At 33.5% G+C, this 25,097-nt stretch overlaps 1 protein-coding gene across 2 annotated transcripts in view; it reads right to left on the bottom strand.

Annotated features, from left to right (window-relative positions):
• Positions 1–25,097, bottom strand: part of LOC125071075 (sodium/calcium exchanger 3) — a 129,285-nt gene that overhangs the window by 23,595 nt on the left and 80,593 nt on the right. For both annotated transcript variants that reach the window (XM_047681160.1, XM_047681159.1), the window contains exon 2: positions 6,108–6,199. In XM_047681160.1, the coding sequence (XP_047537116.1) occupies positions 6,108–6,199 (92 nt within the window). The remainder of the gene's footprint in view (positions 1–6,107; positions 6,200–25,097) is intronic.

The following is a 25,097-nucleotide window of genomic DNA, read 5'->3' as shown; positions in this document are numbered from 1 at the left end:
TTTCAATAGGCCAGGATCAATCAATCAATCAGGAGTCCAAATTGATATATTTATGTATTAAACAGATTAACGGTACCGGCTATCAGATTCAAGTTGTCCAAAATAGAGAACATATCTTTGGAGGAGGTTTTACCTGCAGAAGAATTGCATTACAACATATTTAACACATGATCAATTAGAATTTATGTAAAATCAACCAATAATAAACTAGTCCACACGTAAATTAAATAAAAAAAGAAAACGAAAAAATAATTACTACCAAAGAGCTTGTAATACTAAAATATGACTTAAGTTTTTTTTTTTTTGTAATCTGCAACAAAATATAAGCCTTTATATATATCAAACAACCCCAAGGGGATTTAGGGGATTCGCCTTAAGAAACACACTTATCTATTAACAAACTGACAGTCCAAGAAAGAGAAGTCCTAGTACTCAATTCATACGAAAAACATTTTCAGGTTCTCAATAAAATATAAAAAGCTTCAAAGAAGGATACATTTTATAGAAAATAGACAATAAATGACTTTTATATAACATTTTTCAGTCTAAAAGTATCGATATATCAAAGTAACCGCTACACATCACTAGTCCGAGGATAATAAATAATTCATAGTGCACAAACGTAGTCTATAAAATACGTGAATATATTACTAGATTTTATTTGTGTTGTTGCTTGTATTTACGAAGAATCCCATTCGTAGGATACGCACTATCTATATATATTTAGTCGATTTGGCCCAGTGGCTAGAACGCGTGAATCATAACTGATGATCGCGAGTTCAAGCCCAGGTAAGCACCACCTACTCACATTGGAGCAGCGTGGTGGAATTCCCATCAGTGGGAGAAGTAAAAGCTGTAATCGCCTTGTCGTCACTTTGGGAACTGAGCTGATGTTCCTTATATCTGTAGTTACGCTGGCTCACTCAAATTCAAACCGGAACACATAAATACATTCTAAGTACCTATTGCTATTTGGCGGAATACCTTAAAGGGCTCGAATAAAGCCCTACCACCAAGTAAAGACCGAGTTAGTGAGTAACTTTAAATTTGTATGATCTGGTGGTTTATTTATATTAATTCTAGGCTAGAAATATTTTTTGCAGTTTTACTTCTTTTGGTCGCTATGAAAAATTTATGAGAGTGTTCTTTTATGATGTGCGCGCAGTGCGTCATCGAAACTACATGATAATGTTGCTAAACCGCCCTAAAGTAAAACTTAAGTTTTAGACTTGAAAATTTATCAAGTTAAAGTTTAACAAAATTTTTATCCAATCATCGTATCTTAAGCTACACCTTTATTTATTCGGCTTTTGAACTATTTCGGCTACATACACGTCGTACTGACAATTGGACCCTTAATAATATCCCTATGATCCCATTTCTTTTCAATTCCATCAAGTCGAACCTATGAGATACGAGGCAGAAAATTGACAAATTCTATACAACAGAATACGTTTTCATTCGTAAAATACAATCCCATATATGTGTTTGCGTTCGTCTAAAAAAAAGAAAGGATAGAAGGAAAATTGCTTTAGCGTGAAAAATTGACATCCAACGAAATTGTCTATTAAAAAAAATTGGTTGAAATGTAAGAAAAAGTAAATAAAAGCCTACAAACATCCAATTATTGCGCAAAAGCTTCCTTTCCTCTCGAGTTTGAGAGCTTTTTTATATAACAATAATAATGTCCTCCTAACTGATTTTGGCTAGGACAGGAGGCAGGAGGCAGTCAGTAGGCAGGAGTCAAAAGATACTAGCCAACTATGCAGGATATGTTGTTGTGCATAAGCACTCTTCATTCCCTCACCGTCATATTTTTATTGTACGGCAACTCCGACACGACCAGAAAATGTACAGCCACGGAATGTGTACAACATTTCCAACCTCCAGACTCCAGAATACTCCTTACAATATTCCGAAAAACCCAATATCTTCATCGTCCCGACCTGGGGTCAAATAATCCAAGGCATCAAGAACTAAGTAAGCCAGCCAAGTTAAGTACAACCGTTTTCCTAAGCTGTTCTCATAATACGTTATGAATGAAACATGTTAACCAAATTAAAATAAGAGATGTTTGTAAATGCTTACCGAGTCCCGTTTTTGTTACAATATTCCCGGTTTTTCTTAATTTTCAGACAGGATATGTTCATTTAAATGTATTCTCTTAACATATATATATATAATTTAATTTTTGAATTAACTTAATTAAAAATTAATTGTGTGAAAGACAATATGGTTAGAAATAATGTTACTCGTGACATGACGTCCAACAGAGAAGTATGGAAGAAAAAGACATCCGATCCCAAGTAAAATTGGGATAAGGGCAGGAGGATGGATGATGTTGAATTAACCAATAAGATTTTTTTAACCGGGGTTTTATATTCAATGCTATCTTTTTAACATAAAATTGGTAGGTTGACGGGAAAATTGCCACCTGATGATAAGGGGTCAACGTCTGTCCTCTTAAATCATCAATCCGCCACTAAATATGAGAAGTTATTATATCCCTTGTTTCTATAATTACACTGGCTTACTTACCCTTCAAACAATAATACAAAAAATAATAAGTACTACTGTTTGGCAGTAGAATATATAGGTTTAAACAAATGCTTAGCATCACTTGAATAGAGAATCTATTCACGTGGTGCTAAGGATTTCAATTTAAAAAAATTAATTTTATTTGATGATAAAGTCATTGGCTTGACCGGTTTTGGTCATAATTGATAAACTAATATCCATCCCCTAACTCTTATAACCCAATGGAACCAACACGACCGTAGACAGTTCAGACGCAAAACCACGTAGCGTAAACATTACAAAAACTTTTTTGAAGTTATACTTCTTTTGTCGTTATAAGATAATTGATGAGAGTGAATGTTCTCGATATGCGCGCACAGTGACCTTGATACTACACGATGAAGTTTCACGCTTAATTACCAATCATTTACATTTGATTGGTGATTAAGCGTGGCTCTTAATAAAGATCACTTCACACGTCCTCTTATTTCACAATGTCTGTTTTGAAATAATCGAAGTACGTGAGTGTTATAATCGTGCTGAATGAATTATTCGCAATTAGGAAACGACATCAATTAATGTCTGAAAAGTAGAACATCTCTCATCACCCCTATTTTGTATATTCCATATTAATGTATAACTAGAAAACTTATTTTTTACGGAAAATTGATATCACTCAAATTTACCGTTTTCATTCATATTGAAATATCAATCAGATCTCACAAAGGTCCATTTCGCTTGACGGAGTTAGCTCGGTAGAAAATAAATGGCTTTTTGCGGTTTGCAAAGCAAATGCAGAGCAAGCAGCAACGAGCTTCAACGAGCTATCCAACCGGACATCTATTTGTCCGGACTTTTATGCGTTATTACCTAATGGAATTCTTTATTTACTTAACTGTGGTGGATGGTCCTAGCCTACGCTAATCATTAACCAATCACATTTGAGCAGTCTTATGAAATAAGTTCCAACCCAACTTTTAATGACAGGAGATCATTGCCCAGCTGTGGAATATTTATTACACTTGGCCACCTCGCCTCTTATAACAATAAAATATTCTCGATATTATATTAAATATGAATTGTCTGAATTTTCATTACTCTGTGTCTTCAATTCTAATATATAGTTATGAATTTCTCACAGCGGTTGTAGAAGATCACTAGCTAGAAGAGCGGTAAAGCCACCGCTTGGTATGATGAGGAAACAAAATACGTAAGTAAGAAGTTATTATTGAGGATAGTAACTTGGTAGGAGAGCAAGCCTGTTCGAAGACCATTATTGTATATTCCATCGCCAAGCAATTATTGTTGTGTTCCGGTTTGAAAGGTAAGTATGCCAGTGTAACTACAGACACAGGGTATATAATTTGGGACTTGGGGTAGTTCCCAAAAATTTAAGTAGTTCCCAACATTGTTGGCGCATTGGCGACCACTTACCTATAAGTTGGCCAATTTGCCCATCAGCCCGACTTTGTTATATAAATATATACGTCATATACATATAATAATTTCAATATTTAAAATACGTTTCGAAGATTCGAATAAAACATTTTAACATTATAAATGGATCTCCATTCAGACTCGTGTGGCATTTCAAACGCAAACGCTGGGCAATGCCCCTCTGAATGGCGTGGCTCAGTCTGTATGCTAAATAAGCGTCGGATCGACAGAAAAATAGATCATATCTCATCCTTATTTATTATACATGTTATGTACCAATAATTATTTCGCATATATGTACGTACTAAAAGGTAGGTCTTCGTGCAAGCCGTCTGGGTAGGTACCACCCACTCATCAGATATTCTACCCCAAACAGAAGTGTTCAGTATTGTTGTGTTACGGTTTGAAGGGTGAGCCAGTGTAACTACAGGCACAGGGACATAAAATCTTAGTTCCCAAGGTTGGTGGCGCATTGGCGATGAAAGGAATGGTTGATATTTCTAACAGTGCCATTGTTTATGGGCGTTGGTACTACCACTTACATCATCAGTTGGACCATTTGCTCGTCCGCGAAACTATATCATAAAAAAAACATATGTATATGCTGCGTTAGAGAAGACATTTCAGATAACTACTCAACTCTTTAACATAATATAATTAATGATATTCGTATGTTTTCTATTTGAATAAAATAGATAATGTTATCCTGTGAAATCGGTTGCAACGGTCATTTCAAACAGAGAAACACACGGGATAAGCTATATATAGTCCAAGGGTTTGCACAAACACAGGTGCACTCTATAAACTCTCTCGTGATCCGATGATCTGATACTTTATGTTCCTTTCGAGATACGGAAATGTAAACACTACGAAACCATTGAGAATATCTAAGGAGATAAACTAAACCTTTAATTGGTCTGAATAAGACTTTGCACCAAAGAACGATATCCTCTTCAGTCTTAAACGCTCCTAGACAAAAGAGATAATAAAATTATGTATATGAAATCCATATATTAAGGCACAGTCATCGTTAGTTGGAACTAAAACTTATATCATTAAGGTACATGACAAAAATTGCTCTGATTTCTCAATAAATATTGGCGAATTTCGAACACAAACAATTATACTAGTACTAATAAAATTACATTCTTCTGAAGCAAAATCCCGCCTTTTTCGTATATTTCCTGTTACGATTTGTTTAAAAAGAAATAACATGTAATAATATCAAGTAATCACTTACTTAGTATACTAGACATATTGTAAGCGGCAAAACTAATTTCATATGAATACGAATTTCACTGCAGAATATAATTGTGAAGCGTCAGAACGTAATATGCGATAATAACTAGAATAATTATAATATTTAAAGGATACACATATCATAGTAGCGTATCACTGTAAGTCGATTTATGACGAAGTGAGTTTTACTGAATTACGCCGCAGCACTGAGTGTGCAAAAATTCAGATCATTTGATTGGTTGAATTTAAAATTTAATTCATCTGTCATGTTTTTTTTTATTTTATTTTGTAATTAATGTTTATAATACATACTGTACATTACATTTAACTAGAAGGTCGTAAATAAATGGAACAAAGATTGAAATTATAAATAAATAGTGCTATCTTCTAATCTTTGACGTTAATATTCTTTGACATAGTTTGTGTTAACACCATGAACGTTGATGCATATATGTATTTTTCATGATTACGGAATTGGGTTCTTCGTGGCTGGTGTAATGCCTACTATCCGGGTACGTGCCTCGAGGATTTTCCTCTTCACACAGTTTTTCCTCACACGCCTCGGCCGCCGGGCTATGTTATACTGTCCACGTTGTTATAACCCCCCATTAGAAGGCGCTGTTCCACGTCAAGGCATCCCGTCCAACATTACCATAAAAAAATTATATATATATATATATACACTGACATTTTGGTAAGTGTTGCCAGGTTTTGCTAATAATATATATTTTATTATTTAATAGTGATAATAATAGAAATACATTGATATCAGTATAATAATATAATAATTAATATATTATTAAAAAGCCAATCAATAACTACATAAGCAGCTATATCACTTGAGATCATATTTACAACAAAGAGAGTTTTATTTACATAAAGTGAAGAGAATATTATAACGTAAGGTCACTTACCCCCGAGCAACACCGGGTTCCCGAGGTTGACGTAAAATAGAACGTCCTTCTCGTAGCTGTCTTCTTCGATGATGTGAAGAGAAATGAACTTTCTGGAACAATAAAAATAAATATGTTAGAATTTATAGTGACCGGAATATCTCGATGGTTAAGTCAGTCTTAACCAAATAGTGCGGCTCGATTTGTGTTTCGGTGGTGAAGGAAACCGTATTGGACGAAAATCTGCAACTTGTCTGCAAATTGGAGCAACGTAGCTCCATCTCCACAAACATTACAGAAAGAAGCCCAACAGTGGGATATATACAAGCTATTACCTTACTTTTATAATTCTTTAATACGAATAAATAGGCGAGTTCCATCTCCTACGTCATTGAATTTCCAGGTGGATCGTCGCGCTTAGTGTGAAGAGATAAGTTAATGACACTAAGCGTAATGTAATGACTCACGAGAAGCCAAGATGTAACTGTCCGTAGTTAGTGTTTCTTGAACATTTTAATAATGGTGTCTGTACATAGACTTTCTTTAGTAAAACAGTATTAGTTTTCAATTAGAATAATATATATATATATATATATATATGTATATATATATTATTCTAGTTGCTATATATATATATAGCAACAAAGTATGTGGTATACGTGCCACGTACACACAAGATCGTCATACCGTTTGCCGTTACGGTATACGATAATATAGCTATTTACTCCCGAAGGCGTTCCATTCTAAGCTAAGCTATCGGCGTGGATTAGTATGTGTAACGCTCGTGTTAACAATATTTCTCAGTGTGCGTGAGATTATGGACTAATGTGAGAAAAAAATCATAATACTATAATTTAACCTGGATGGCAAAAGCGAAGGCGTGGAAGACCAAGTAATCAAAAGGTTATCAAGAAAAGTCATCGGTATCACACATTTAATGATCCATATAAATCCATTCAATCCCATCATAAAATATTCCATGTAAAGAAATCTCGTGAAAATTCTCGTAATCAGATGTAATATTTTGCGTTTCATTATTCTGTCCTGTCTATCCAAGTCAGCGTAAACCTCTGAAGCGTAAATCCGTGATATCCCGAGACATTAATCTTTGATGATGCTTAATCTCTTATCCTCGTGTAATGCAACGTGATAAATCGCTCATACGAATTCTGTCAGATTTAATCTCGAGATGAATAAACAAAATGAAATGTTATACAAGAAAACATTAAATGTAGAACAACTATAGAAATACAGTCAAACTCATATCAACGCGAAATGCCAGAAAATTATCTCGGACATTCACTATTACAAAAGTGTTCACCACTGTCCGTAGACATTTGTACTGTAACATTAATCATCATCACTCAGCCTTCGAACCAGAACACAACAATACTAAGTATTGCTGCTTTGCGGTAGAATATATGCTGAGCGGGTGGTACCACGAGCTTGCACAAAATCCTACCACCAAGTTAATAGCACAAATGATACTAGGTTTTTCATCAGCCGAATCGTTCAAACTACGACCTATTCTGTTATATTGAAGAACGTAATAAGTGTATTAAAGTCTTCAAAATAAATAAATGTTCTTTACATAGCTTAATTATATATAAAACTTATACCGTTGTAACATGTATATGACAACTCTTTTGGCAATGGTCTTTCTTAATTTTATAGATAAATCTAATCATTTTGGACTACAGTCTAAAAATGGTCATAATTTGAATGAAGCGATTATGGATAAATTTGTTAGATACCATCAAAACGTTATGAGGAATCCAGAATCCCACGAAGATTAATAGCACCAAGGTATATATCTCAACAAAAACAAACTCCCGAATCAATGAGGGCGTCGTAGAGTTCAATTCAGGTTTTATCATCAATTTCATGATGAAGTTATGATGACAGTAAACATTAAAGAAAATTGTAGAATAAAAACGTCGTGGTCGTCGTGGATACCGAGTTTGAACGAACAATAACAAAAATAGGTGTAAATCATTTCAAATAGAGAGAGAAAGAGATTAAACAGTCGCCTGGAGGAGGAAAAGAACTTTCCAACAATAAGCTTAAAGTTGTTTTTTTTTATTAGAAACTATTTTAACAGATTTCAATAACTTCACATCATTCATAGAGAAGTAGTCTGAGCTTGGAAGATTGATTTGCATAACACGAAGGATTATATATGTTAGCGTTTCTATATGTAAATTGGATTCAGTTGCACGACTAGCCAAAAAACTTTAAATTAATTAATTCTAAAGCTATCACAACTTATCTACGACTTTATTTGTATGTACTATAGAGTATAAATTAGCATATTAATATAAATGATGCTAGACGTTGAAATGTAAATTAAAATCTTTTAACTCTAAAAGCGCATTTTACCGGTATTAACTGGTTAAGAGCGCTTTAGAGCGTTAGTCCTTTGATGATAGACGACCTTTCTGCAGCTAATATTTTCATCTCTTGGAATATAAAGAATGGACAAATTGCGTAAAGAAAAATAAGCATTGGTTTGTGAATTTTAATGAAAATCAACTGATTTTACACGACCACTTTAGATCAAATAAAAAGAGACAGAATTAATGAAATTTAAAAGGTACTTGTACTGCAGAAAACCTTTGTCCAAAAGTAAATATAGCCTGCTATAAGATTTCCTTTCCTTTCGAGAAAATTTAAGAGCTCAATCCACCGAATGCTATTAATGCTGGTTGATGGATACCGATTTGGCAGAAATGTATAAGCACCTGGCACCTTCTTTTAGCGCATATTGGTAGGTACCATAGCCTGTTTGGTGGGTAGTAACCCAGACGGGCAACCAAAAAAAAACATGTAATAAGTTTTGTGGTACTCCACAAACTTATTACATATTCTACCGCTAAACAACAATACTTAGTATTGTTGTGTTGCGGCTTGAAGGATGAGTGAGCCAGTGTAGCTACAGGCACAAGAGACATAACGTCTTGGCAACTAGGTAGGCAGTGTATTGGTGATGTTATTGATAGTTAGTATTTATTTTAGTACCAATATGGGTACTTATCTATTAGCCCAATCGCCAGTCCACCCACCTATTTTGACTAGCTGATGTTGGCTTAATCTTAAACCCGCAATCTTGTGTTAAGTTTCACTTCCCTGGGCCATTTTTAATTTATTATTAAATACTGGGATTTATTTAAGTATCAAACACTTCTACTCTGAAGCACGCTGAAGATAAACTATTTATATAACACTACAGACATGTTAAAACGCGCTACAATTATACGAGATTAGTGCTGTCGACTTATCAAAATAAAAACAACAATCTTTTCTTTTTTTACAACTCCATTAATAAATATTAAAACTCTATTAATCAATACTAAAATGACGAATTGCAGGGCTAAGGTTTCTTCTTTTCTAAAAAAAAGGTTTGGTGTTCCTCCACAACGCTGCCTCAATGTGGATCAGTGGATTTTCATCCGACACATGCAGGTTATCTCACGATCTTTTCTCTTAACAAGAATCCTGAGATGAATTACAAACAGTAATAAAGCTCATGAAAATTCATTGCTGCGTGTTTGGGATTGAACTCGGAATCATCGGCTTAGATTCGCCTTTTGTACCACTGGATCATCAAGGTCATATAAGGTCATATAAGGTCTATAAGATAGAATTTGGTCTTTCAGAACTGATAAGTGATTAAAATATATTTATTAATATTTCAATCGGTATTGTAGACCTTGACCTATGAAAAATTATTAACTTTACGAAGTCTACTGTTTAAACTTGGTGTTATAAGTTTAAATTATTTTAAGATATCAAGGTATTTGGTGTTTGTGTAACTAAAGCTTTTACCTTACCTAAGTCACACTTGGGACAACACTCGAAAACTTATTATGATTATAAACGATAAAAAAACATGATCTTTATTCCATTTCTCAACTTCAAACAATAAACCTGACTCGCCCTGATCATAATACAAGGCTACAAAAATGAAACATAAATATATGTGTACGATTTAGCCTTCTCACTAAACACGGCTCGTTTGACGCCAACGAAACTTAATCAAGTGTGTATAATGCCTAATATAACGTCATCATTATTTATATAGGACGTTCGTAAAAGTATATCAATAACCTTACTACTAAATAAGGCGACATTTTTGTAAGAACTGAATTGACTACTAAATCAATATACATAAGACCCTAGAAGATACAACGCATTTCGGAGAAGATTTAAATATATGTATATATAATTACTATATTAGTAGGTAGTTGGTCTACTGGCCAGATGTAAGGCCACAGATCCAGAAGTCCTGTGTACAAACCCTAGTCTGGTAAAAAGTTATTGTATTTTTCTATTGAAAAATTATTTGTATCAGCTCGAAGTCTCCGCGGCTCAGAAAGCACGTAAAGGCTTTGATCCTGCGCCTGAACTTTTCCGGTCGTGTCGGATTTGCCGCGCATCGGATTATAAGAGTGAGGGAATAAAGAGTGCACCAATGTTTGCGCAAACATTTGCCACCAATGGCATAAAAGAAAAAAAAACACCGATTCCCATATTTTTACCACCGAAATCGACCTTCTTGTTTATATTTCAGGCTGAGCGTCGTATATTAGTCAGTCATTTTAAAATTTTATTAATATATCGACATATTTATTAAAATCTATTTTTACGATCGCATATTTATTTTATTGTTTTGGATCGAGTCCGCACTTGCTCAATGCATCAATAATGGCGTTATCGATTCATGGCGTTCTAAGTATAAGTGACCTTCAATTGAGGCCTCAGCAAAGAGCAAGGATTACAAAAGAAGTGCTTGCACCTTCTATCAACTATTTCAATAATTCAACCTATATATAGCCTGTATAAATGAGAATAAATAATCTGCCTGGTGACCAGAAATATCCTTGTGGCTAGAGGCTACACGTGATCTTAACTGAAGATTGGCTATTCAAACCTAGACACTGAATTTTCAAATGTTTTGGTTGTATTTACAAATAACTAGTATTTATCCCCATGTACCGAGGGTACGGGTAGGTATTCCAAACTTTAATATTTGTGCCAAATTTCATTCAGACCAGTTCAACCGTTCTGACGTGATTGAGCTACTAACATCCATCTATCCAAACTTTCGCATTTTTTTTATTTAAAGATTAGTCAACGTCATCCAACATCAGATCCTGCATTAGAGAGTCTGCCAAGTGTACCCTCTAACCCACATTGAAATAACGTAGTTGAATACGCCCCAAATATTCTTCTCGTGTGAAAGGCTTTGGCCAGCTGTAGGATTCACACGCTGAATACGTCAAAAAATTTTGAATGGAGTTTTTCAACGATGCCACAAAAACTTTCTATAATTAAAATGAATTTATTGATAGTTTTTCATCAAGCGATCTATACATTTTATTATTTTATTGGTTTATACCATTTATAATACGCTTACTCTGTATGTTCATTGATTTAAATAATTTAACATTAGCGATCAAATAAAATCTAAATTTACTTTATTCAAATAGACTCTTGCAAGCAGTTTTGAATTGTCCTATTACAAATCAACAGACAGTTAATGTACCAGTGCTGAGCAATACCTTCCCCTACTTTTAAGAAGGTTTGGAGCTTACTCCACCACATTGTTTCAACTCGGGTTTGTGGATATACTTGGAAGATTCTTAACAACCGCGTGCAAGTTTCTTCACAAATTTTTCTTCACGAGATGATTTATAAATAAAAATGAAGCAAATAGTCAGTGGATAACTTGGCGGGATGGCAAAAAAGGTCACCTGATGGTTATTAGCCACGACTGCCCATAGAACGGCTATGGGTACTGACAAACTTGGACAGAGCAACTAAAAGAAAATACTAACAAAATTAGTATACATTCACACAATGAACTAATAAGTTAATTGTGTGGTTCCATACTTATATTTTAAATGCAAAATTAACTCTGCTTGTTACCCCTATGGAGAGAGTTTGAGAACCGGGAAGGATAGACTACTTTTTTTAATTCACCCCTCGAGGGCGTAAAATGGGAGGTGACGTAAATTTTACGCGGGTTAAACCGCAGGTTCAGCTACTATAACATAAAACAAATAATTAATAAGGAATATTATAATAACCGTGTTGATAATAGTGGAATTGTAAATAATAGAGGAAGAAATTAAATGAAATTATCTTCGAACGCAAGACCTTTTTCCAGCGTTAACGAGCTGTTGCTACTGGGGAGGTAATTTCTGAATGAAATAATTGTAGTACAGGAATCTACTGGGTGCACTTAAATAACACATAATACCTGGATAATTTACTTGATATGTTAATTTCATATACATTTTGTATTTTAAGCGGACGAAACTACGAAGAGCAGTTAATATATATTTTTTTTGGAATAGGTGAATAAGAAAATTGGCCATCTGTTGGTAAGTCATCACCATTGCCTATAGTCTTTGGAGCCATAAGAAATATTAACCGTTCCTCAATACACCAATGTGCCACCAACCTTGGGAACTAAGACTTTATGCTTCTATCACCAAAGGTTTTCTGTGAGAGATCGCTATAAGCGATAAGACCGCCTTTGCGCACTATTTATTTAATGTTTTGTGTTTATATTATGTATTTCTGTGTTGTGCAATAAAGTATTTTAAATAAATAAATAAATAAGATATTATGTCCTGTAGTTACACGTAAAAGCATCGGCTCGACTTATCATAGGAAGCGGTTTCGTCTGATAATGTCGATTACTATAAACATATATTTTTTAAAACACGACTATAACCCTAAACAAAAAACCTTATTAAATTGATACATTCGAATCCCTTTAGTATGGCATAAATAAAATAAATATACGAACAAAAATTTTAAAGTGATAACTATTTATGGGAGGGTAAACCGCTTCGTTACGTGACGCGTTACGGCGCCAGTCTGTCTGGCTTCCCTTTCTCTTACGCATACGGCAGCGGTAGGCAGGCAAATAATGATATTAATAATGTGCAAACACAAAATTCTATTGAAAATATTCAAGAATAGTCACTGAGAATAAAACATATTTCTTAATCAAGAAAAGATTTTATTAATAAACAACCATTCCTTATATTATTATATAAATATACATAAAATTTTATTAATAACCTAAGCTTTTCTCAAGTTAAATAATTTAAATATTAAATAGTTCAAATTACATTAGTTTAAGTTATCCCTTCTGTCGGGCGTCCAGAGATGAAGACGTATTTTTTTGCTATTATAATATTAGTAAGATACTTCGGTGATAGTATGTTACACATAAAGGGATTGCTTAATTTTCCTCTCATTTCTTAGAAAACCTTCCTCAACTTAAATTATTGGTCTATATTTACATAGAATACCTTATTACCTTAGTATCGGTTTTATAGAATTATTTATTTCATAACAAATATATTTGAATAGCTATTCTACAAGGAACTCGAAACTCACAACTAAACATATCAGAAATGTATATAATTATAACATTTATAGAATACGCGTATCTACATAGTGTATGACCTTAAGTCGATTTTATTCATGAGTGATTCGAAATGAATAATAGCACTGCAGTTCTCGTCATAGCCCATTATATATGAATGTTATATGTTGCGATTTACTTAAAACTAACAACAATCCCAAACCAATAGAAACAGATATACATACAAACATACATACATACTTATTATTATTTTTTGAGACAATTAATCCATGAATGAATTTAGATCAATTATTGTGGTTTCAAATCCTGAATATCATCACTGATTTGTTTATAATTCATCTGGTGCTGAAAGAAAACATCTTGAAGAACATCTCGTGTCGCATTAGATTCAAAACATGTATATCCACGATCAGAATCGAAGCAGCGTGGAATATTCTCTAAATATTATCTTCAAAGATAAGGCTTAAGCCCAGCAGGGAAACATTTGCAAACTGCTACGTCAAATCTTTTTAAGCGCGTGTAACAAGAAATATATATATTACTCACTGCTTGCGTCTCAATAACGCTCAAAGGTCAAGACGGATTTTGACAACATTCGACTGATAAGTCGATAACGTCGTGGAACGTACACCCTTAGATGGTATCTAGATAGAGTTTCGCACTAAAAATATCTAAGACCACGAGCCAACTTTATTATCATGGTGTGCGTGCTACGCTTGATTCGCCCAACTTCATACTACTTTACTAGTGTTACTTTACTAGTGTAATGTTGGCCACAATTTTTTTTCGACGCGTCACATTGTATCAAGACATAAATTCATTTAAGTATAATATCTGTGTATAAACTTACAGTTTAATTTGTGGGTAGTTGATCAACCTTGCGGTTGACAAACTAGTTGATCAATTGATTGAAGCTAAATTATATATGCCGGTGACAATGGAATCTCGTAAACCAAATTTTATTTGTAGTACATTCGTTTAATACTGGTTACGTTTACGTGTTATACTTTTAATGAGTGATGAAATGGTTTTTTTTTTTATATAGCAAGTTGCTAGGAAGTCAAGGTTATTAAAAAAACTATATATGACGTAACGATTTATCAAAATAAACACGCCTGTAATTTAACAAATTATGACAACAATTTTTATTTTACTTTTTAATGTTTTATGAGTTGAGTTCTTGGTAATTTGCTTTTTAAATATATACTTGTACCACACAATAATTAGTTCTAAATATTTTTCTGTATTATTGTAATGTATATTTTGTGTATATTATTTTTTATGTTCCGCTGCATATTACTAGTGTTATAATTTCATATAAAGTTATATAGTTATGTGTATATATTAGGAATGTTAATTTATTTTAAACAGTTTTAAAGAAACTTATTTATATGTATAGTATTGTCTCCCTTATGAATCTATTGTATCTTAATATGTATATAGAGCATTTTTTATTTAATTTTAAAAAGATTCTTTAATTCTATTAACATCTACGTAAATTTAAAATGCGCGTTTTTAAGCTTTTTTTATTTAAATGATAAATTTACTTGAATAACCTAGTTAAAGATATTTATATGAATTCATTTTCGTTCGTTCCTTATATTAACAGTATTCGAATTTCGAAAATCATTCAACGTTCAACGAACATTCCGATGATTTTATCTCTTTAATGTAAAATCAATTTAGTTACCATATTGCATAATTTAAAAAATTCCGAGAAACAAATTTGCAAGTCAAAAGAATAACTTTTGACTTTTGATTTTATTGTTGTAATATATTGATCAAATGTATTTTTTTCTCTAGTGTATTTAAACCAAGTCAAGTTACCGGTATTAAGTATAATGGCATCATAATAAGGGGCTTAAGAAGCATCCTTCGTTCAAGTTTCAACTTAAATTATACCTCTTGGCTCCCCTCCAAGTTTGTAGACGTGAGGTACTTATATCGAAAAAACCTTTTTATCGGGCTACGGGATTTTTTAATTTTACGGAATTTCGTACATTGTAAATAACTTTTATTTGTAAAATTTTTAGACCTTTCGGTATATACATTACTTTTAGCATAGAAAGACCTCCCAACGGAATTTCAACCACTGCGGCTTATACATCAAAGAAACGTGTACTGAGTTCTACATGCATGTGCCAACTTTGATACTAGTCGTTCAACTGGTGTCAAAGTCAAAAAATATTTATACAATTTTAGATAAAAAGAGACTCCTTGCCTCACTCTGCTTAATACGAGACAGCGCCGTTTACAAAAAAGAAACAGAACACGAGATTATCAATCTTAATAATTGAATCTTTTCTTTAATTATTCTCAGAAATCACATTTTTTTCAAACACAGACAATTAAATAAAAATTAATGATGTGGGCTTTTAACAAAATAAACAATTAAAAAAAAAAAACAGAAAAAGAATGTAATTATTTTACCTCCTTCTTTTTTTAAAATGATCAGTTTTTAACCTAACCTAAGCTAAACTTTGACGGCGTTATTAATAAATTTTGTTTAAGTTAAACACTGATATCTCAACTTCTGTCATTATTGATTTAATATTCAAAAGAAAGATACAGCATTGAGCAACCCTATACGACATTTATAGATCCTTTAAAAAAAAAACTTTTAATTATACTATACTACAGTATAAGACATTATATCTATGACCATCAATAAAATGACATCTTTGAAAGAATTTATTTACAAAGAAGTCTTTACGTGACGTACATAATATTTATATAAATGCGAAAGTAACTCTGTCTGTTACCTCTTCACGCTTTAACTGCTGAACTGATTTAGATGAACCTTGGTACGGAGATAGTTTGAGTTATTTTTTGATTCACCCCTCGAGGGGGTAAAATTAGGGTTGTGCTGTAGGTAAAGTTTTAATACATTTCGGGTGGGTAAAGCCGTAGATTTAGCTTTTTTTATTATATATTTGAAGTGATTATTTACCCTTAAAACCGAAGAATTTGTATAAGACTCCATAATTGTAAATTTTCTCAGTTTTAGATGTTTCTAAAACTATGCTTTTATACCCTGAGGCCCAATAACTAAAAGCGACCGCGGGCGATATTCCGATCTGCGCCAGACAGGCTGCCTCCTCGTAGCATCTACCCGACGCTGTGGCGCTGTATTTGTGTAGTGGTACGATAATGAAATGCTGATGCTACGTACATTATATGTTCTTACTCTATGGTAGGACTTTATACAGTCCATCTGGGTAGATCACAATCTCTCATCAGATATTAATATTTCTTACAGCGTCAATGTCAAGAAGTCAGTGACCTCTTACCACTAGAGCCTTCTGCCTGTCCACCTGTCTACATTATACAAAAAAAAATTAACTAGCTCCTAGTGTTGCCCGTTACAGCTCCACTTTTTATAATGAATGGGCTATCAATCGCAAGAAGTTTTATTCAAATCGTATCGTAAGTTCCTAATATTAGCACCTTAATACGAAGAAAATGTCTTTAACGTTATATTACTATAGATAACATTCCATAATGTGTAGTCTTCAAGGGAAATTATAAAAATAAATTCATAATGCTTGTAATTGTCTTAATTAGATCTATATTTAAAAGTGAATTCAGTTACACACGATAGTACGTTATGAGAACATGGTTTTATTTAACGTTTGTATTGATGTGCATAAACTTTAGTACCACAACATAAACGTACTGTTTACAGAAACAAAGTATCGAGTTTATCGGTTAGGTGGGCGTTAAATAAATTATTAAATGTCTGTCTGTACAAGTATATATCTTTAATAGAAGTCATTGACGTCTGCATTGTTTCGTGTTGTAGTGTTAATTAATTAGATATTTATAAAAAACATTTTCAAAGCGAAATAAATATCTTTGTTAAGTCAGCCGTTTTTCACGCCCGAGTGAAGACAAATGAGATAATTCCGCAGAAGAAATTTCATCAGACGCAGCAATCACATTTGAATTTTCACTAAAAGTGAGATTTTTTTTTAGATGTAAATTCATTGTAACGAAAAGATCATCATATGAAGAAACATTCATGCAAAGTTTATATCAGAGAAAGAAATTGTTTATTTTAAATCTGATTGAAATGTTCCTTTTGAAATAAAAAAAAAAAAATACAAGCTGACTTTTGCCTTCTGCTTCGTTCGGGTCTTTGGAGGTCGTCAGATTCTAGTAAGAAAAACAAAACCTTACTTGGAGTTCAAGCTTCCTTCATACAAAATTTCATCAAATTCGTTTTCAATGTTTTGACCATGAAAGACCAACAGAAGGATAGACATACTCGTATATATATAAAGAAAGGTTAATATTTCATAAAGCGTAAATGTCTATGGGCGGTGATAACCACTTAACACCAGCTTCTCTATTCGCCTATACGCCTACCTATATCATAATATACACATATTTGAAAAATATGTTTGAAATAAAAATCGAGTCTGTTTCTTATCGAACCGTTAACAATCAAGAGTAATCCTTCTAAATTAAATATTTTTTTTAGCATCAGCAGCCCGTAAATGTCCCACTGCTGGGATAAAGGCCTCCTCTCCCTTTGAGGAGAAGGTTTGGATCATATTCCACCACGCTGCTCCAATGCGGGTTGGCGGAATACACATGTGGCAGAATTTCGTTGAAATTAGACACATGCAGGTTTCCTCACGATGTTTTCCTTCACCGCCGAACACGAGATGAATTATAAACATAAATTAAGCACATGAAAATTCAGTGGTGCCTGCCTGGGTTTGAACCCGAAATCATCGGTTAAGATGCACGCGTTCTAACCACTGGGCCATCTCGGCTCAAATTAAATATACTTATTACATTATCAATGGATATAACACACCTGAGGAATGAAAAGTCTCCAGGTCTTTCCAAATATAAATGTGAAAAAATACGTTCGCCTGTTCTTCTCATGTCTGAGGTATTTCTTTCCGAACCGGTAAATTCTTTCTTGAAAATCAACAAGTAAGCGTAATACAATGTTGTCTTAGATTTTCGCGATTATTACACATTGAAATAAAACTAGTTTTTAACGGATTTAATCGCGTATATTAATTATTTTATTTTAACATCCCGACGTTTCGAGCACTTTGCAGTGTTCGTGGTCACGGGCAGACTAAGGTGACATTTGTCTGTTCGAATTAAAAAGAAATATTATTTACAACTACCGCCAACGATTTCTAAATTGGTATCTTGAGTAGCGTTCCGGTTGCACGCAGAAGGCACTAACTGTATCTTTAGGAAACGTCGGGATGTTAAAATAAAATAATTAATATACGCGATTAAATCCGTTAAAAACTAGTTTTATTTCAATTAAGCGTAATACCTCAAATAAAGATTTTTGACTTCGACTTTTAAATAAACGATATTAAATGATTTTACAAAACGGAATAAGTTAATTTGAAACCTTTACATAAATTCACGTTAACTTCAGACATATTACCGTAATATTGAACGGTTATTCAAAGAGATCGACAAATACTTTATTCACCTTCGCTTAAAGAATTTCGGACCGGTCCGATCTCGACGGGTGCTATTAATCACTGGAAAGAATGAGTAGGAGTCATCCCACTTCTATCAAACATTTTCAATAGATATATCGCTCGGGTTATTTGATTAATGGTTTTCTTTTTACCTACATTGTCATGTGGGGGGTTAAGATTTAAAAAATCGCGTGTTACGTCGTTAATGCTTCTGAGAGACAAATGGTTCTATCGTGACCTGTACACCTTTGATTTTGTTGCCAGCTGCTATATATACGCTTATTATATAATATACTAGCTGCGCCCGCGACTTCGTGCGCGTTTGAATTTAACAAAAATAAAAACTATTGTTGAAGCGTAAATTACTCCTTATTACACCAGCTTCCTGCCAGTGAAAGTCTCGTCAAAATCAGTGCAGCCGTTCCGAAGTGAGATTAGCCAAAACAAAAAGACAGACAAAAATTTAAAAAAACATGTTATTTTGATATATATACCGTGTATACATACATATGTATTTAGTAAAAACAGGTTATTTTAATATTACAAACAGACACTCCAATGTTATTCTATGTATAGATAAAACGGATATGATCATGGGATATTCATTCACGTTATCTTTTCTTTTAACATCATTTAATCAAAACTTTGGATACGTCGAAAGCGTTGTTATTAATTTTAGGGATATGTCAAATCAAAAGTTAAATTAAATAATACAAGCAAATTATATTTATGTCATACTATTTTCGTTATCAATAAATTGCAACCGTGCGAAGCCGGAGTTGATCTCGAGTCTTAACATAAATAAAATGTTTTATACATTTTTATTCGTTATTTCTTTAAGATATATTATAATCATTACTTTAAATTATTCATACAACTGATAAGATGAAGCTATAAAAATATACATATATATTATATTTAAAAGGACAAAATAGAACATTTTATTTCACGAATAAAACTTCTCGAATTATAGCATGGATATTGCTCTGATATATTCTGTGTTTATTGCGAATTACATTGCCATGTAAATAGGATATCTTAAATGTGAACCATTACCATTGAAACCGTGACTTACTAAAAATTTCAACGAGATTATTATATATTAGTCACTTTTTTTTCTCGCTGGAAAAACGCATTACGCGTTTCCCCCACGTGAAGTGAGGCTGTGGGGTTATGTGGGACTCGCCGGTGCCCAAGACGACAGTGGGTATTCCGGTGTACTAGACAAAACTCTTCGGCTTTTCAGCGGGCGCCACAGGATCGCTTTCGCACACTACCGTGACGCCCTGAATTATATATTACTAACTAAGTTCACACACACACACACACATTTAATATAAAATGTAAATTTCAATTTGAAGATATCAGAAGCGCATCAGAGTCAATACAGTTCCGTTCAAATATTAAGCAATGAAACGTTACCTAAAATTTAAGTTTAAAATTATATCAATATAAAAAAAAAGTCATTATAATATTTTTCGTAAAATAAAGAACTATCTGTCCCTGGTGAGTTCACGTTAGAACCAGATTTTTATCTCTACGATCCTTCAACTTTTTTTCTTGCAAGTCATAAAGATATGGCATTTAAATTACACTCTGTGGCAATTCTACACTGGCTTTCTAAAACGAAGCACATTTGTAAGGATATATAGGTTAGCTTATATCAAAGAAAACGTTCAATATGGAAATATACAGCCAGTGTAAAGAAATGATCATACAATATATGATAATTAATTCAAAAATTGGGACCAATATCGAATATATAAATAATAACAGCCTGTAAATTTCCCACTGCTGGGTTAAGGCCTCGTCTCCTTTTGAGGAGAAGGTTTTTTTTGGAGCATATTCCACCACGCTGCTCCAATGCGGGTTGATGGAATACACATATGGCAGAATTTCGTTGAAATTAGACACATGCAGGTTTCCTCGCGATGTTTTCCTTCACCGCCGAGCACGAGATGAATTATAAACACTAATTAAGCACATGAAAATTCAGTGGTACCTGCCTGGGCTTAAACCTGTAATCATCGGTTAAGATGCACGCGTTCTAACCACTGGGCCATCTCGGCTCGGCATAGAGTGACTATTTTATAAAATTCCGGATAAATAATTAAAGTTCTGTATAAAATTTGTATGTAACGAAGGGATATTCTGATTTAGTTTGCCACATATTTAAAATAAGACACTCTTACGTAGACTACTTCTATATAACAGACGCAGCAATTAAATGACGATCTCAAGAAAGTTACTTTTCAGCCTCAAAGCTAAAACAAAGGGTGAAAACGAGCACTTCACGCTCACCGTTGCCTTTTTAATGTCTTCATTGTGTGTTGCAAAGTTATATTTCACGCAAGAACATTTGTAATTCCTTCATTCCCTGGACACAGACCTATTTGTAATTCACCTCGTTGAAGAAATGTTGTAGAGTGTTCTTTTTTTAAATGACGAGATTCGTAAAGTTCACGTTTAAAAACCTTTAAAGGATAAATTACGTACTTAAATGCAACCGACAAAATAGTTCACATTGCCTTCTTAGTCAAACAAATTCTATTTCGTAATTCTTATTTTTACGGACTTACATTATTTAAAAAAAATTAAAATCCCACCTGGGTAGATACCACCCACTCAACATATCTCCAAGCAGCAATACTAGTACTGTTGTGCTCCGGTTTGAAGGGTGAGTAAGCCAGTGTAACTACAATGGAAAAGGGACATAACATGGCTCCCAAGGTTGGTGGAGCATTGGCGATGCAAGAAATGGTAATGTGGTACTAATGTCTATGTGGCGGCTAATTAAACCGTCCGCCCACCTCTATCATAAAAAAAAATTAACGTACATATATATATATAATCACTATACAAACACGGTCACAAATCTCATAACGTAGATAACGAATAATATCATGATATATCTTCCCTCAAATAATCCTCGTAGTAATAATCCTCCTCAGGGTTTTTCATTACCCTAACTCCTGAGGACATGCGAGTAAAGCCGTGGGCGGCACGTCATCACTAAATTCATTAGATATTTCGACATTCTCATACAGTTGTCTTGACTTGTCAGTTTTTTCAAAGTATAGTAGTATAGTTTAAGTAAGGAATTACTATAATTCCTACTTATCCCTCCTTTTAAACTTATCACTTGTGTCAGCATATCGTCGTCACGGTAGCATGCGAAAGCGATCCTGTGGGGCCGGCCGAAAAAACGGAGTCCCACAATCCCCCCCCCTCCCACTTCACGTGGGTAAAACGCATAATGCGTGTTTCCAGCGAGCAAAAAAAGAAAAAGGAGTGGGAACCGGAAAAGCCCAAGGAGTCAGGATCGATCCTGCAGCTATTTACATCGCTTCGCCATTGATGCTTTTGAGCAATAAATAATTATAAACATATAAATTTGACAAACATATAAACTATTTTTAAAAAGAATAACTTTGTATCATCATGCGTCCCAAGGAATAATGGCACAAATGAAACCGCGTGCTGTGTATGGTATAATCACTACATAGTATAAACAAATTCGCTTCCCGCTCTCTGTCTGTCCCTATGAAGCATACATAGGGAAGATCTTTAAAATTAGACAACGGACTTGACGCAGTTTTTTTTTAATAGATAGAGTGATTCAAGAGTAAGGTTAATATTTATAATACATGCATAATGTAATAAAGGAACACTGATAATTTTAGAGGTTTCCATTTTATGCGCATACATCGCAAATACTAGCAAAATAATGTACTACGGTATTGTATACCTTCAAAAGGTCTATAAAAAAGTATACTCTTAGGGATACATTGGACAACATCACATACATTACTCTGATCCCAATGTAAGTAGCTAAAGCACTTGTGTTATGGAAATCAGAAGTAACGACGGTACCACAAACACCCAGACCCAAGAAAATATAGAAAACTAATTAACTTTTTCTATATCGACTCGGCCGGGAATCGAACCCGGGACCTCGGAGTAGCGTACCCATGAAAACCGGTGTACATACTACTCGACCACAGAGGTCGTCAAAATAACCCACAATGACCATTTTTATCCTTTATTTTTACGAGAAATAATAGCTTATTTACAATTTTAAGTAATACAGGATTAATCCTAATCCAATTACGTACCGTAAATACATTGTGAATTTAATATAAATCAATAAGACCCTGAACTGATTGAAAAATCTGTGAACGTTGTATATAAAGACATTTTGTAGTTTATTTAGTGTAGCCCGTAATATGAGCCATTTTCTTATACCACATTAAATAAAACGCAACTAGGTGGGAATTCCATCATATCGAGATTATCATTGTGATACATCTCTATCAGTATTAAAGTAAAAGATTTAGACATACGTCACGATAGTCGCCACCAATTCAATCGTGTCCTCAATTCTAATCATATGGTTTATCTTATTGGTTTTATTAATTATTATTTATTATATAATAGTTTAAAAACTATGTTATATTTATTATTTTTAATTAATATGCTTATGTTTAATGCATATTTTCAATAATGACATTGTGTAATACGATAATGCATGGTGAGACTACCTGTAAGTAGTAAAAATTTGCCTTGATAATTTTGAAATGTATTTTTTTAATTTTTATTTTGAATGTGATATTTTATCTACTGTTAGTTGTCCTAATGAAAATAAAACGGCATAGTACCCGTGCGAAGGCGGGTCGATACCATATTACATAAAATGAATAATAAACATCCCAATAGTTAACCATAATAAGTAGGTTGCCTGAGTCAAAAAAAGGTTTTATATTCAGAGTCACTTCAGCTTCATCCGTCTTGTATTCCCTTGACGGTACTCTTTTTAAATAATACCGGTTTGTTTGGTACAAATGTATAAACGTGCTCCGTTTTGTAAAAATTGGAGAGTTCAACGAGATCAGTACGATAAGACGAGCTAAAGTTATCTTGATAACGTTTTGATTGAGGTGGTAACCATTTGCTTCCTTAAATAAAAGCGGAGATGGCCCAGTATTTGAAAGACGTGAATCTTAACCGATGAATATGTGTTATGTAGATCTTCATGTGCTTATAGTACATCTCGCGCTCGGTGATAGGTAGATTTCGGTGAAGAAAAAATCGTGAATAAACAAGCACGCATATTGACCGATCTGAATTGGAATCTGCAGCGTCGTGGAGTAAGCTCCAAATCATCTTCTCAATAAGTAAGAGAAGACTTAGCTTAGACTTGCACTTAGTGAAACTACTGCAGAGTTACATATTACTGAAATCTATAAATAATAAAAGTCCAAAATACATTAAAAAAATTAAATAGGTCATGGAAACTTTACAATGGATCGTAAAAAAATAAAAGAAATTTAACCTCGTTCAAAAACAATTGAAGGTCAAAAACAATATAGAGTCAAAGAATTATGAAGATGAAATGAAAATCATGATGCGTCAGCGACTTCCGGGGGTCTCATTGACTTGCAAATTATCAAAGACCAGAAAAGATATTAAAGTCAGCGAAAAGTTTTGTACTTAATATTGCTTTATAGAAGTAATTCTTGGTGTGAAATATAAGTATAAATGAACTTCTAACTTATTAATGATATCTAAGAAAAATAAAGTTGAAAACTGTATCGAGTATGAAATGATAGGTGGCGTCAAAGCTTCAAGCCCACAAGATGCTAATTTTTTTTTCACCAATGACAATGATCCTTCAAATAATAATAGATAAAATAAACGCTTACGTGTCATCTCAAACTCCAAATCTCATAACTAATTTCAACAACGGCACCCAATCACCAGTGACCCCCATGCACAGAATATAGTATAGTTCACAAGTGTGTGCATGCACAGGTATGTTAATTTTTTTGTCACGACACGACTGGAAAGAGTTCAGGTGGACCAACGATGCGTGCTTCCCTAGGTAAAGTATTGTTAACAATTGGTTTCGACTGAAAGGCTGGACAAGAAAACAGGCAGCCGTTATATAAGCACTGACTAGACCAAGGCAATTAGAATTTACTAGTCAAGAAGAAGTGTGCCACTATCCTCCTTCATCATCAGATCACCTCATCTTTGGATCATTCAATTTACCTCATATTACAATTTTTAAATTGCAAGAATAAAAAGTTATCTCGATTTAAATATAAAATAATTAATTCTAAAATAATAATTATACAAAAT

This window comes from Vanessa atalanta, chromosome 18 (genome assembly GCF_905147765.1).
Source record: "Vanessa atalanta chromosome 18, ilVanAtal1.2, whole genome shotgun sequence".
NCBI classification, from domain to species: Eukaryota; Metazoa; Arthropoda; class Insecta; order Lepidoptera; family Nymphalidae; genus Vanessa; species Vanessa atalanta.
The sequence above is the reverse complement of the archived record's forward strand: the minus strand, read 5'-3'. Positions and strand labels throughout refer to the sequence as shown.